At 43.2% G+C, this 16588-nt stretch overlaps 1 protein-coding gene across 1 annotated transcript; it reads right to left on the reverse strand.

The window, feature by feature from the left end:
- Positions 1-324: 324 nt before the first annotated feature.
- LOC129539908 (interleukin-36 alpha-like) lies at positions 325-12992 on the reverse strand. The gene is made up of 7 exons (XM_055400955.2): positions 12761-12992; positions 6976-7132; positions 4972-5050; positions 4740-4863; positions 4536-4649; positions 4236-4375; positions 325-1258 (listed from the first exon to the last, which is right to left on the reverse strand). Exons 4-7 carry the CDS (start codon positions 4804-4806, stop codon positions 1043-1045), a joined length of 537 nt encoding a protein of 178 aa, XP_055256930.1. The 5' UTR covers positions 4807-4863; positions 4972-5050; positions 6976-7132; positions 12761-12992; the 3' UTR covers positions 325-1042.
- Between the last annotated feature and the right edge of the window lie 3596 nt (positions 12993-16588).

The raw sequence follows: 16588 nt of genomic DNA on the forward strand, positions 1-16588 counted from the left end.
AAAACCCACGGGAGACTCTCAGAAGCTCTTTCTGGGATAGGACAGGGGAGTGTTTTGTTAGCTGTGCAGTAGCATTATGCATAAAATACAGAGCATGATATCTACTAATGATGCTTTATTTGTACCACCACCCCAGTAGTGAGGCCAGGGGAAACCTGAGTTAGGAAGATACCACCTTCTACAACTATCCTACTGGGTTCTTCTCAGAAGTGGGAGATTTCATGGGAATCCGCTTTTGTCATTTCATGGGAACAAATGATAAAACTCCTGATGAATGCAAGGAGTCAGTATTATGATCATGATATCCCATTAAAGTCATTAAATTCGTAACAGCAACTGAGAGGAACAAATTTTTTATTTCACAAATTTAACTTTCCGTAAGATCCAGTGATAACGCTTTAGGTGAAAGCTTCATAAATAGCACTAGTTCTTCATTCAAACCATCAGAGCACATAACTTCACTGAGACACAAGCCACTCCCACAAAGGGTTCCAGCTTTCTTCTTTGTCTTTTCTTTTATGGAACTTGTCTGTCTGCTTTTTCCCACCAGGATCCAAAAGATCTTGATACATTGCCACAGAGAAACATATCTGAAAATCCAGAGATCTGGACTCCAAACGAAAGAATCATCACCTTCATTTGTTATCTGAAGCATCATTAGTAGGTATGTTAAGTAGAGTTTTCTTTAGTATTTTTGTCAAGGTGTCATAATTTAGCTACATGGCCATAGCAAAGACCCTCAATTTCCCTGCACTGTTGTCCATGTGGTTCCTGGCAGAGGGCACACAACTTGGCCCAGTGTTGTGCGTGTGTTGTCACTGCAAAAAATGAAATGGACATAATTCCGGCAATTCTGCCTTTCCTTGTTGAATGATTGGTATGACAATGTTCATTTCCAAAGCACTTTTCTCTTTTTTTCTTAATTAATTAAAGTATTGCTGATTTGCAGTGTTGTGATTCAGAAGCACTTCAGGAGCTTGAATGGAGGAAACCAAAGACAAGATTCTCTGTGCAGAGAACAACCCTCATCCCTAGACCAGCCTTAAGCCTGGAGTACCGTGAACCCAAAGTCAGTAGTGTAGATTTTTCCCAGTTCTTGGGTGATAATCACAGGACAGCCTCCATTGGAGCAGGAGCCGATGAACCAGCCAGGGAAGGCCACGGACTCAAAGCTGGAGGCCCTGCCATTCTGGTCATGGTAGAAGAGAAAAGGCTTCACAGGCTCAGTCTGGTTGTACAGATCCATTATGTTCTGTTCCTAAAGGGCGAGAAGGAGGTCCCAGGGAGAAACATCACTGAGTTGTTCCACACTCTGCACACCAACAGTTCCTATTCAAGATTGTTTTCGCTGTTGAAACGCGCCTGGGCACCTCTATTTCATATTAAACCATTAAAAATTATCAGCCCCAAATACTTTATAGATGTTAAGTTTAGGAGTAAAAACTTAGACCACTAATTTCAATGGTTCTTTTTTTTTTAACTACTTTTTTAAAAAATATATTTATTTTAATTGGAGGCTAAATGCTTTACAATATTGTATTGGTTTCTCCATACATTGACATGAATCCGCCCCGGGTGTACATGTGTTCCCCATCTTGAACCCCCCTCCCACCTCCCTCCCCTTACCATCCCTCTGGGTCATCCCAGTGCACCAGCCAGCCACTAGCATCCTGTATCATGCATCAAACGTGGACTGGTGATTTGTTTCACATATGATAATATACATGTTTCAATGCCATTCTCCCAAATCATCCCACCCTCGCCCTCTCCCACAGAGTCCCAAAGACTGTTCTATACATCTGTGTCTCTTTTGCTGTCTCGTATACAGGATTATCGTTACCATCTTTCTAAATTCCATATATATGCATTATTATACTGTATTGGTAATTTTCTTTCTGGCTTACTAATATCAATGGTTCTTAATGTGAGCCTTTGAAGAAGAACAGTGTTGACATCAATGTTTTGGAGAATACAAAGCACAGATTTAGCCATTACCTGTTCCTCGTAAACCCAAGGAATAGTTACATAACAGTTATCATGAATCTAAACAGAGTTGTTTCATATCAAGTGTCTCTAACCTCAGAACTATGGATGTTTTGGGCAGAATAATCTTTTGTTGTCAGGGTCTGCCTTGTGTATGCTGAGAGGTTTAATAGCACCCTTGCTTCTACCCACTAGAGATTAGCAGAATCCCCAAGTCCCTAGGTGTGGCAACTAAAAATATAACCAGACATTGAAAAATTTGTCAGGGGCAAAATCGCCCATCATTAAACCACTATTTTCTATCTTGTCATCAAATTGAGTGTCTGCCTATGCTTGTTTGCTGAAGGCTTTTACGTTTATTCCTGACTCCAGTAGATGGTCTTCCCTGGTGGCTCAGCTGGTAAAGAATCTGCCCGCAATGGGGGAGACCTGGGTTCAGCCCCTGGGCTGGGAAGATCCCCTGGAGAAGGGAATAGCCACTCACTCCAGTATTCTGGCCTGGAAAATTGCATGGACTGTTTAGTCCATGGGGTTCCAAAGAGTTGGACATGACTGAGTGACTTTCACTTTCACTCTTCTTTCCAGTAGAATAAATAAAGATATAGAACATACATGCATGCATATTAAGTCGCTTCAGTAGTGACTCTTTGCAACCCTATGGACTGTAGCCTGCCAGGCTTCTCTGTCCATGGGATTCTCCAGGCAAGAACATTGGAGTGGGTTGCCATGCCTGCCTTCAGGGGGTCTTCCTGACCCAGGGGTCAAACCCGTGTCTCTTATGTCTCCTGCATTAGCAGGCAGGTTCTTTACTACTAGAGCCACCTGGGAAACCTACAGAATATATAGATCAAGGGATCAAGAGATTTCCTAAAGCACACAGAGGCCTGGTTTGTGATCCTCCTATAACTTAAAATATTTTTAAATAATAGAGAATAGCATTATTAAAATGTTTTTTACAGAGACTTGGTTCTTCACTTAAAGTTGAAAACTATCTCCTGTCAAAAACATGTTTTAATTTGCTCATCCACCTAGTGATAATCAACTGCTGAAACTGTCACAGCTGATTCCACCCACACATGTGCAGTTGACCCTTCCTATCAGCAGATTCTGAGTACTTGGAGTAAACCAACTGAGGACCAAAAATATTTTGAAAAAAAACAAAAAAATCCAGAAAGTTCCCAAAAAGCAAAACTTGGATTTTCTGTGTGCTGGCAACTATTTATATAGTGTTCTCACTGTACAATGTATTATTAAGTAATCTAGAGATGATTTAAAGGATAGGTTACATAATTATATAGGTTATATAGGAACTTGAGCATCCACTTTGGTATCCATGAGGGGTAGAGGAGTCCTGCACCAAATCCCTCAAAGATGCCAAGGGATGACTCTGTGTGTGTGTGTGTGAGAGAGAGAGAGATTCATATATATAGTCAAGAATAAATCTAAAAGCCTTCCTCTTTGCTGAATTACTTTTTAAGCAAAACAAATGATTTTAGCAGATTAGTTTCAAAACACCCCTGCAATTTTTTATTATTTCATAATACACGCAGCCTAAAAAGAACCAAAAATAAATATGCATAAGGATAATAAATAGTTTGTCTTTTAAAAGATTCTAGAGGACTTCTCTGGTGGTCCAGTGGTTAAGAATGGGCCTGTCAATGCAGAGAACACAGGTTCGATCCCTAGTCTGGGAAGATCCCACATGCCTCGGGGAAAGTAAGCCTGTGTGCCACAACTGTTGAAGCACTCATGCTCTAGAGCCCATGCTTTGCAACAAGAGAAGCCACCACTTCTCAGTGCACAATGAGAAGCCTGTGCACCGCAATTAGAGAATAGCCCCTGTTCTCAGCAACTAGAGAATCCATGCACAGCAATGAAGAGCCGGCACAGCTAGAAATAAATTTAAAAAAAAAATTTAACAAAGATCCTAAAAAGCTAAATTTTCCATCAAATGAACATTTAGTGAAATAAATGCACATCTTCCTCCTAGTTGGGGGTAAATACTATGGCTCAGATGGTAAAAAATCTGCCCACAGTGCTGGAGACTTGGGTTCGATCCCTGGGTGGGGAGGATCCCCTGGAGTAGGAAATGGCAACCCACTCCAGTATTCTTGCCTGGAGAATCCCATGGACAGAGGAAACTGGCAGGGCTACAGTCCATGTGGTGGCAAAGTCGGACACAACTGAGCAACTAACACTTTCACTTTCACTCCTAGTCAGGCATAGACAAGACCCTTACTTTCCATACTCACCTGAAGCTGCAGCGTGGGCTGCCCCTTGACCTTCGTGCAGAATAGGCAAAGCTCCGGCTCCTTCAGTCCCAAGTAGACAGGATTCCCCCTGCCCTTCTCAAGAGTCTCTGTGTACTTGCATGAGATTAAGGTAACAGTGACTGGGAATACAACATAATCACAGATCACTCTCTCATTCATTACAACCCGCGAGATAAGCCCAGTTAACCAGTCTATCCACAGTGAAATGAAAACACTGAGCACACAACACACAGCAGCACTGGCCAAAGGGACTGCCTTGGGCAGGCCTTGACCACTCACCTGGATCCATTAGGTCCTTCCTCGGGACAGCTGTGAGGGTCTGGCCTTGAAGGACCCATACCAGATGGTTGACATCCTGAATATCCACCAGAATCGGGTGTATCCTGGATAATACTGTAGAGAAAATCAAAAGGCAAATGTGAGCACGAGGGTACTGAATATCCCCCCTTTCCAATTTTCTTGCCCTTTCATGTACATCTTCACCTGGACCTTTCATTCTTCCATCCCCTTTGGATGATGGTGTTTCAGAACTGCCAAGGTGTGAAGACATTTATGTGCAGATGGATCCCACAAGAGGATCTGAGTCAGTCCCAAGCCACAGTTTGACCTTGAATCAGAAGAAGAGCCAATGAGCCAACAGCAACCCCAGGGAGAATCTATGGTCCCAGAACTCAACTCGCTCCCTTTCCTGTTCACCTTCTTGGATGTAGCCTACCTTCCAGCAGAAGCAGTGGTATCTGCATTCAGTACTAAACCCAGAGCCTTAAGATGACAGGAGGGCCAAGGCCAGAGGTCTGGAAGCAGAAGAGATCAAAGGTCAGCAGGCTTTGCAGCTACAGAGGATGCCGTGTCCCTGTGGCTATGGACTATGGCTTCTTCTGTGCTCAAGTGCTCTGACAGAGTCCAGTAGGGTGCAAGTCTTTGATCCGCATCAAGAAAGGAGGAGGTTCTGCCTCACTGGGGCTAGGACTTCCCAGCACCCTGAGTATTTGTCAGTTCCTGATACCAGAGGAATTTAGTGAGGCTTCATATAAAGAAATATCAACTGGGGCAGGGTTGCAACCTGTTCATGCACTGTGAAAAAGAAGGCATGCTAAGTCTTTAAGAGCAGTCACCAGGAAACATCGTCATCAGCACTGAGTTTGAGGAAAGAAGTGTTATGGGACTGTCCCATGGCCGATGACTAAGCAATGATGCTGCAAAATGTTACACTAATCTTATTCCAAAGATTGGAAACCCATAGTGGGTTCAAGGTAGACTTAGAAAGGGAGGGGTCCCCTAAGGCCTGTGTAGTTTCCAGCCACTTCTGGTCCAGTCACCTTATCCCCTGCCAATCTCAGATGAAAAAAATACAAACACTCCAGTGTATGTTTCTCCAGCTTTTCACAGCGAGTGTGAATGCTGCTTCTCCACTCAAGGAAAGCCTTTCCTGGACAAGGTCAGCTCCTGCACACCCTGCCTCTCATGGACTCTAGAGTAGTGGCTCCTAGATGCTCTATTCCCTGAGCTAGAAGACATGCATTAGCTCTTCCGCAAAGGGAAACAGGCAGTGCTGGTGAGACTCTGTCCTGACCTTTCAGCCCATCTGAGTTCACTATCTGTAGTGGTTCCCAGCTCCCGTCTGCTCCACATCAAGGGCTTGCATCTCAGGGGCAACCTCAACCAATTGGGGAGGGCATTGGTGACTGGGTTCCTAACTACCTCATCAGCCTACCTCACCTCATAAAGACAACCTCATGCTCACACCTTTGTCCTCCCCAAAAATTCTTGCTTCTTGATCTTGTCCTGGGTAGCCCATGATAAGCTGGTGAGCTGTCCTTTTAGGAGTGTGGAGTCATGAAGCACTGACATTTAAATGTACAGCAAGTTTCTTTGAGTCAAAACTGGGATTCAGAATCAAGTTGAGTCTATAAAGAGGTCCTGCCTAGAGTATCCCTTAGCATGAGTTGATTCCCATGCTCTAAGAAGCAAGGGTTTCCCAGGTGGCTAAGTGTTGAAAGAATCCACCTGCCAAGGCAGGAGTTGTAGGAGACACTAGTTGGATCCCTGGATGGGGAAGGTCCCCTTGAGAAGGAAATGGCAGAAGAAAGTCCAGAGCTTGTGACATCACCCCCATGCTCCTTACACAGGGCTGAATGCGCTTGGATGTCTTAAGAAGAGGGGCTCAATACCCTGCCATCAGGTACAAAGAAGCAAACATCCAGGACACACAAATATAGATGCAGCATATACTAGTGCAAACTTGTTCATGACCACAGTCAGTAGGATATGTGGCCCTTCCATATTCTTTATTGCATCCTATAAAACATGGAGCTCTATATGGCCTGGGAACTTAGCCCATAGTACCATTATCAGAGGTGATGGGGGCTTAGGTGATACCAGATAACCCAAGACCTCTCTGTATCTCTCCCTAATATGGAAGTGACATCCTTGATAGCTAAGGGAGTAGAAACTCCTGAGAAGGGAAATTGAATCAAATATGATGAAGGAAATTTCTCTCTCTGCAAGAAAATAACTCCATAAGGATAAAGTTTAGAGATACAGCTTCCCTACTCTCTTAGCTAGCCAGACCTGAATTTGCCTTGAAATTTAGTTTCTTTGTCCATCCGTATCTATTCTTCATTATTCAGTTTAAGGTCTAATACAGTCATCTCAGCCCCACAAATCCATCCCAGTTCTGATAGTATAATCCCCACAATTCAATTTTTCTATGGTTCACCTGTTGGCAAATCACATGGAACTGTCCTTGTTCTGCACATTCTTGATGTTTGAAGTGTGGTCCATGGAGCAGCAGCACTGGCAACAGCCAGCAGTTTACCAGAAATGCAGAATCTCAGGTTCTACCCCAGACTTACAGAATCAGGACCTGAAATGTTCTTAAACAACATTAAAACTACAATATGTTCTATGCTGATATAGAACACACCACTTTGAATACTCTAGTCACATAAGCATAGAAAGAAGTTGGGATTCAAGGTAGGCCTGGGCCTGGGGAAGGAACAAGAAAACCAGCCCTAGACCCACCCTCAACATTCCACAGCCTCTGGAACCCATGAGATAGGCTGTCTTGGCACTGGGAGGGGGGGCAAGGAGAATGACAGTAGTAAAGAAAAGAAGTCATTCCTGGAAGTCTGCGATGATGGACAGACGTTCACAGGATTTTCACTTGGAGTACTTACAGTTTGATTGAACCAGGTACTCTCAAACTATATTTGGTTTCATTTAGGCCAAATACGTTCTACCAGAAGGAAAGAGAAAATCTCTCTAGAGGCGAGCAGAGTCATTCCAAAGACAACAAGACATAAGTAGTTGAAGATTACCAGGCATACACACAAACAAGAATAAGAGCAAAAGGAAAGAAAGGAAAGAGAAAGGAAGGGAGGGAGACAGGGAGGGAGAGGAGGAGGCAGAAAGCAAAAGAAAGAAAGGGAAAACAGAAGGACACCCACACAGAGATGGCATTTTGTAACTATTATGCACAGAGCTTAGAACAACTGTCCTAACCATGTTTAAGAAACAAATGATGAACAAGAATATCTTTCTAGAACAGCAAACTATGAAAAGTGGCAAATTTGGAAGAAGCGAACAGCATCTCTTGCACTGTAAAATACATCAAACAAAATAAGCCAATATTCTTATTTGGCAATAGATAGCACACAGCAGAAGAATTAGAGAATGACATCAGCAAGGTGGTGGTTTAGGAATTTCTAGGGCTTGTCCCCTCCCAGAAACATCCATTTGAACAACTCTCCATGCTCTGAATACCTTCACAAGAGCTTCACAGGTGAGGGATTACAGCACTTGGGTGGAACATGGAAGTAAGAAAAGATGCATTGAAAAACATAGGAAAGACAGTTTCACCTTACTCCCGTCACCCCTCCCCTGTGGAGAAAGATATCGAATCTATGGCAGAAGGAAGTGAAGTAAGGCCTTGACTTCACAGTGGACTCTACCATCAGCCCACCACAACATCAGGCCAGTTCCCATGACCCCAGGCTCCTGATGGGCTTGCACAAAACCAGGTTACCAGCCCACCCAGCACCAGGCAGATTCCTATGAACCCAGGCTTCTGGTAGTCTCCTGACCTGCCTTAGCACCAGGTTGACTCCATGGCCCCAGGTTCCCAACTGCCCCAGCACCAAGATGGCTTCTACAGACTTATACTTCAGATGAGCTTTCATGAAACTAGGCTCTTGGCCTGCCACAGTGCAAGGCTGGTACCATTGGCCCCAGGCTCCAGGCAGGCTCCTGACTCATGGCAGCACTAGGCAGCCCCATGGCATCAGACTTTAGGCTGGCTTCCCTGGTCTTGACTCTTGGCAAGCTTCTGTGGATACAGACTCCCAGCCCAGTCCAGCCCAGCCCAGCCCAGCACTTGGCTGCTCCCATGGCCTAGTTTTTAGATTGACTCCCGTGGTCCCAACCTCCAGACTAGTCCCTTGGATTCAACCTCCAGGTTGGCCCCATGAGCCCTGGAACTATAGGCTACAGGCTGACTCCTACAGCCCCAGCTGTCAGGTTCACCCAAATGCTAGGTAACCCCAGCTTCTAGGCTCCTGTGAACCCAGACTCCAGGCCTGCCACACCACCAGGCCAGCTCCTGTGGACCCAGATGCCAGACCCACCCCAATGGTCCCCAGGAACTGCCTGGCTGGCACAGACCCAAGATCAAGGCCCACCCACACAGACTCAGGCTTACCATCACAGACCCAGGCATCTGGTCAACCCCAGTGAACTCAGACGCAAGGGTAGTTCATCTCAAGGATCAACCCTGTGGATCCAAGCACCAGGTATGGTCACCTGCTGACCCAGGCACCACCTGCCTGTCCGAGAACTTCAGCAGCAAACACCGATGGACACCACCAGTTGCCTTACTTAGAATCTCTGGACAGGCTGACTGGTGAAGGGCTTTCCCTTCTGAAGCCAGACTGTAAAGACTGGAAGAGGCAACTACTTTTTTAAATGCACAGACAATGAAGGCTACAAAGATCACAAAAATCAAGGAAACATGACACCACCAAAGAAAACTAATAAAGCTCCAATAGTAGTTTTAGCAGTAGTCGCTCAGTTGTGTCCAACTCTGTAACCCCATCGACTGTAGCCTACCAAGCTAACTGTCCATGGGATTCTCCAGACAAGAACACTGAAGTGGGTTGCCATTCCCTTCTCCAGGGTATCTTCCTAACCCAGGGATTGAATCCAGATCTCCTGTACTACAGACAGATTCTTTATCCTCTGAGCCACCAGAGAAGCTCCAATAATTGACCCTAAAGAAAAGGAGATAAATGGACTGACAAATAATTCTGAATAATCCTCTTAAGGAATTCAGTGAACTACAACAACACCGAGAAAACAAAATAAAATTAGAAGCATAATGCATAAAAAAATTAGTTTAGGGCATTCCTTAGCAGTCCAGTGGTTAGGACTCCCTACTTTCACTGCCAAGAACCCGTGTTTGATCCCTGATCGTGGAACTAATATCGCACAAGTATTGCTGGATATTAAATTAAATTAAAAATTGAGAACTTAAAAAAATGAGTTCAACAAAGAAACAGAAATCATTAAATAAAAATAAACAGAAATCTTGGAGTTGAAGGACTCTTCAACTCTGCAATGACCAAGCTGATGAATTCCACAGACACCTTCAACAACAGACTGGATTTAACACAAAAAGAATTAGAGCAACAGAAGACAGCTCATTTGAAATTATTCAGTTAGAGGAGAAAAACAGAAAAAAATAAAAATAAAAATAGCAAAGAGGGGGCTTCCCTGGTGGCTCAGCGGTAAAAATCTCCCTGCCAAGGCAGGAGACATGGACAGATTTGATCCCTGATCCAAGGGAATCCCATATGTCACAGAGCAACTAAACCTGGGCACCACAATTATTGGGTTCATGCTTCACAGGGGAAGCCACCACCACAAGAAGCCTGCACACTGCAACCAGAGAGCAGCTCCCACTATCCACAACTAGAGAAAAACCCATGCAGCAACAAAGACCCAACACAGCCAAAAATAAAATAAATCAAACTTTTTAAAAATAGAAAAGAAGGCTTCCACTTTAAAACAGTGATGTACAAAGATCCTGAACTCACATCACAAAGACACACTAAATCTACAAAACTAGCTGAACAAAGATTAAAAAGGCCACATTGAGATCGGTAGGAGAAGCAGAGACTTGGTTTCACCAAATACCACATCCGAGACATGGCAACCCATAAGTGAGGGAGACATCTGAAAAGAATGTGGAACTTTGCCCTGAAGAGCAAGGTGTTTAATGCTCCACATAAAGCATTCAAAACCCTGGGGACCTATGCCAAAGAGACAAGCCCACAAAGTCTCTGTCTATGAAAACAAACGTGGTTTATGTCCATAGAGCGGTACAGAATGGAGAAACTGCTCTTAAAGGGCTCATGCACTGACTCACTTGCCCTGGGACCTCACACAGGAGTGGCAGTTTGAAGGGTGCCTGGACCATGTGTGGAGGAGATTGACTTGCTAGACTTGGGGGAACTTCTTGAGATGCAGAAACTTGCTGAGACTCCCTGGGGATGGAAGCACTGACAGGCATCATCTTTGAGTTCTCTTTTGGCCTTGCTAGTGCCAGCACTGCTACTGCTACTGCTAAGTCACTTCAGTCGTGTCCGACTCTGTGCGACCCCATAGATGGCAGCCCATCAGGCTCCCCCGTCCCTGGGATTCTCCAGGCAAGAACACTGGAGTGGGTTGCCATTTCCTTCTCCAATATGTGAAAGTGAAAAAGGAAAGTGAAGTCGCTCAGTCATGTCTGACTCGTAGCGACCCCATGGACTGCAGCCTACTGGTGGGCACCATTTTCGCACTCCCTCTTTCCCTGTTAAAGCCAGTAGGCACACCTGATCCCACCATGCCACTGCTGTGGCCCTACTAATGCTAGAAATTACACCCAGCCCACATAGAGATATCCCTTGACTGCCTAGCTCTGGTGGTCAGGGAAATAGTGCAACTGGGCCCCAAGAGTCATTTTTGCACAAGGCCACTCCTTTAAGACTTGGAGAGATCGCTGTTTTACCTAAGATACAGAAACAAACACAGAGCACCAAGCAGAATGGGGAGACAGAGGAATATATTCCAAATGAAAAATCAAGACAAAACCTCAGAGAAAGACCCTAGTGAAATAAGAGATAAGTAATCTACCTGATAAAGAGTTCAAAGTAATGGTCATAAAGATGCTTACAAAAACAAGAGAAGAATGGATGAACACAGTGAGAACTGTAAGAGACAAAAAATATAAGGAAGTATGAAATAGAAGTCACAGACCTGAAGAATGTAATAGCTGAACTGAAAAAAAAAAATATACTAGCAGGGTTGAACAGTAAACTATATGAAGTAGATGAATGAATCAGTGACCTCAAAGAGAGGTAGTGGAAATCACCCAAACAGAGTAGCAAAAAGAATTTTTAAAAGTGAATATAACTTAAGGGACCTATTGAACAACAGCAAACAGAATAGCATCCATATTGTAGTGGTACCAGAAGAAGAAAGGGCTTCCCAAGTGGCTCAGCTGGTAAAGAACCCGCCTGCCAATGCAGAAGACACAAGAGACTCAGGTTCAATCCCTGAGTGAGGAAAATCCCTTGGAGTAGAACATGGCAATCCACTCCAGTATTCTTGCCTGGAATGTCCCACGGACAGAGAAACCTGGTGGGCTACAGTCCATGGGGTCACAAAAGAGTCTAAAGAAATGTTAAGAAACTTCTTTAAGAAAAGAAAAAGCAGTAACTAGTAACAAGAAAATATATGAATAGGGACTTCCCTGGTGGTCCAATGGTTAAGACCCCAAGCTTCCACTGCAGGGATTGTGTGTTCAATCCCTGGTTAGGGAAATAAGATCCCATGGGCAAATGGTGCAGCCAAGAAATAAATAAAAATAAAGAAACTAGAAATCAGTAACAGGAGGAAAATTGAAAAATAAATATGTGAAAATTAAATAACATGTACTTGAATAACTAATGCATCAAAGAAAAAAGCCAAAGGGGAAATTTTAAAATAGCTTGAACCAAACAAAAATGAAAATGCAGTATAACAAAACTTATGGGATGCAATGAAAGCAGTGCTAAGGGGAAAGTTTATAATAATAAATATATTAAGAAAAGAGAAAGGTTTTAAATAAACAACCTAACTTTATATCTCAAGAACAGAAAAGAAGAAAAAACTAAGCTCAGTGTTCACAGAAGAAAGGAAATTGCAAAGATCAGAGCAGAAATAAATGAAATAGAAATCAAACACACAACAGAAAAAGATCAATGAAACTAAGACTTTGTTTTTTGGAAAAAGAAGCATAATAGGCAAATCTTCAGCTAGACTAGTTAAGGAAAAAAGAGAGAGGACTTAAATCAAGTCAGATATGAAAGAAAAGACATACAACTTACATTACATTAAGTACAAAAGATCATAAGAGACCACTATAAACAATTATATACCAATAAATATAACCTAGAAGAAATACCTAGAAATATGCAACTTACCAAGACAGTATCATGAAGACAGAAACTCTGGACAGACCAAAAATGAGTAAGGAGAATCAGTAATCAAGAACTTTCCAAAAAGAAAAGCCCAGGACCAGATGGTGAATTCTACTAAATATTTAAATAATTAACTTCTCAGGTTCTTCCAAAATTGAAGAGGGCCTAAACTCATTTTGTGAGACTAGCATCACAGTGACACCAAAACCAACGAAGTACAACACAAGAAAAGAAAACTATGGGGCCCAATAGAAGGCATTTCCACTGACCAAGGATGACTGTGCAACGTATTAGCAACAGAGACTAATACTGAGCCCCTGACGTGGCAATATTCTTCAAGGAGTCTGACTAATATCATGGTGGCAAGTTACTGACGTGTCAGATCTTTTCCCTCTTGGAAGGGCAACAGTGTACCCTCAGAGGGATTCATGTATATACCATTTCTGCCTTCAGAGCCTCAACCACCACTACTATGGGATGACTAATCTACAGGCAGGGAATCCCACACAAGATAGCATCCAAGCATATAATTCATTTTATATAGAAGGAGGGGCTAAAAGAGGCCCATGACCATTGAATCCACTCAATAATATGCTGGTAAATTTTTAACTGTTCATACTGTTCATGGGGTTCTCAAGCCAAAGATGGAGAAGCTCTATACAGTTAGCAAAAACAAGACCGGGAGTTGACTGTGGCTGAGATCATGAACTCCTTATTGCCAAATTCAGACTTAAATTGAAGAAAGTAGGGAACACCACTAGACCATTCAGATATAACCTAAATCAAATCCCTTATGATTATACAGTGGAAGTGAGAAATAGATTTAAGGGACTAGATCTGACAGATAAAGTGCCTGATGAACTACAGATGGAGGTTCATGACATTGTACAGGAGACAGGGATCAAGACCATCCCCATGGAAAAGAAATGCAGAAAAGCAAAATGGCTGTCTGAGGAGGCCTTACAAATAGCTGTGAAAAGAAGAGAAACCAAAAGCAAAGAAGAAAAGGAAAGATATAAGCATCTGAATGCAGAGTTCCAAAGAATAACAAGGAGAGATAAGAAAGCCTTCCTCAGCAATCAATGCAAAGAAATAGAGGAAAACAACAGAATAGGAAAGACTAGAGATCTCTTCAAGAAAATTAGAGATACCAAGGAAACATTGCATGCAAAGATGGGCTCGATAAAGGACAGAAATGGTATGGACCTAACAGAAACAGAAGATACTAAGAAGAGGTGGCAAGAATACACAGAAGAACTGTACAAAAAAGATCTTCACGACCAAGATCATCACAATGCTGTGATCACTGACCTAGAACGCCAGACATCTTGGAATGTGAAGTCAAGTGGGCCTTGGAAAGCATCACTACGAACAAAGCTAGTGGAGGTGATGGAATTCCAGTTGAGCTTTTTCAAATCCTGAAAGATGATGCTGTCAAAGTGCTGCACTCAATGTGCCAGCAAATTTGGAAAACCCATCAGTGGCCACAGGACTGGAAAAGGTCAGTTTTCATTCCAATCCCAAAGAAAGGCAATGCCAAAGAATACTCAAAATACCGCACAACTGCACTCATCTCACAAGCTAGTAAAGTAATGCTCAAAATTCTCCAAGCCAGGCTTTAGTAATACGTGAACCATGAACTTCCAGATGTTCAAGCTGGTTCTAGAAAAGGCAGAGGAACCAGAGATCCAATTGCCAACTTCCGCTGGATCATCGAAAAAGCAAGAGAGTTCCAGAAAAACATCTATTTCTGCTTCATTGACTATGCTAAAGCCTTTGACTGTCTGGATCACAATAAACTGTGGAAAACTCTTCAAGAGATGGGAATACCAGACCACCTGACCTGCCTCTTGAGAAATCTATATGCAGGTCAGGAAGCAACAGTTTGAACTGGACATGGAACAACAGACTGGTTCTAAATAGGAAAAGGAGTATGTCAAAGCTGTATATTGTCACCCTGCTTATTTAACTTATATGCAGAGTATTTCATGAGGAACATTGGGCTGGAAGAAGCACAAGCTGGAATCACGATTGCTGGGAGAAATATCAATAACCTCAGATATGCAGATGACATCACCCTTATGGCAGAGAGTGAAGAGGAACTAAAGAGCCTCTTGATGAAAGTGAAAGAGGAGAGTGAAATGAAAAAGTTGGCTTAAAGCTCAACATTAAGAAAACTAAGATCATGGCATCTGGTCCCACCGCTTCATTGTAAATAGATGGGAAAACAGTGGAAACAGTGTCAGACTTTATTTTGGGGGGCTCCCAAATCACTACAGATGCTGATTGCAGCCATGAAATTTAAAGACACTTACTCCTTGGAAGGAAAGTTATGACCAACCTAGACAGCATATTAAAAAGCAGAGACATTACTTTGCCAACCAAGGTCTGTCTAGACAAGGCTGTGGTTTTTCCAGTGGTCATGTATGGATGTGAGAGTTGGACTGTGAAGAAAGCTGATTGCCAAAGAATTGATGCTTTTGAAGTGTTGTGTTGGAGAAGACTCTTGAAAGTCCCTTGAACTGTAAGGAGTTCCAACCAGTCCATTCTAAAGGACATCAGTCCTGGGTGTTCACTGGAATGACTGATGTTAAAGCTGAAACTCCAATACATTGGCCACCTCATGTGAAGAGTTGACTCACTGGAAAAGACTCTGATGCTGGGAGTGATTGGGAGTGGGAGAGAAGGGGACGACAGAGAATGAGATGGCTGAATGGCATCACCAACTCGATGGATGTGAGTTTGAGTGAACTCCGGGAGTTGGTGAAGGACAGAGAGGCCTGGCGTGCTGTGATTCATGGGGTCACTAAGAGTCAGACGTCACAGCTACTGAACTGAACTGAAATTTTTAACTATTTTCTTTCTAGAAAACAAACAAACAGAACATAAGACAAAACTTGTGGTGATTGTCAGTATCTATGATGTAGATATTCTCAACTTGGGCAATTTCAAGTTACCAACTGGTTTTCAAAATCTGAAGATGTAACATTTGGCCTTTTCTAGCCAGTTGAGCCAACTCTACTACTTCCCTGGATCCACTGGTCCATCCAGAAGTAGTCGACTTAATGGAGCTTTGGGTGGTGTATTGGAAGTACAACTGGAGTACCTCTCAGTGGCAGTACTCTTGGAGGATGGAAGTCATCCTCAGGATGCAGCCTATGAAGGAGGAGGTAGAGTTTCCTTTACACATGAAGACAGGGAGAAATACTCTGTAATATGTCTTGTGTAATATACAAGGAAGGCTTCTCTGGGGGTTCAGCAGTAAAGAATGCCCCCGCAATGCAGGAGATGCAGGTTTGATTCCTTGATTGGGAAGATCCCCCGGAGAATACTGGAAATGGAAACCCATTCCAGTATTCTTGCCTGGAAAATTGCTTGGACAGAGGAGCCTGGTGGACTATACAGTCCATGGGGTCACAAGAGTTGGACATGACTTAGTGACTAAACTATAACAATACACAGGAACTCAGGTGATCTGCTTGGGTACCTCTTGGTATCCCTTTGCCTAATTATAACTGTGAATAAGTACATGTAAGAACACCTAAGTTGGACTATAAATAAGGCTGTGCCCAAGAATTAATGCTTTTCAATTGTGGTGCTGGAGAAGACTCTTGAGAGTCCCTTGGACAGCAGGGAGATAAAATCAGTTAATCCTAAAGGACATCAACCCTGAATATTCATTGGAAGGATTGATGCTGAAGCTGAATCTCCAATACTTTGGCCAACTGAGGTGAAGAGCTGACTCGTTGGAAAAGACCCTGATGCTGGGAAAGATTGAGGGCAGGAGGAGAAGGGGGCAACAGGGATGAGATGGTTGGGTGGTATCACCAA

This window comes from Moschus berezovskii, chromosome 11 (genome assembly GCF_049115385.1).
Source record: "Moschus berezovskii isolate FMDL1 chromosome 11, NW_MosBer_1.0, whole genome shotgun sequence".
NCBI lineage: Eukaryota > Metazoa > Chordata > Mammalia > Artiodactyla > Moschidae > Moschus > Moschus berezovskii.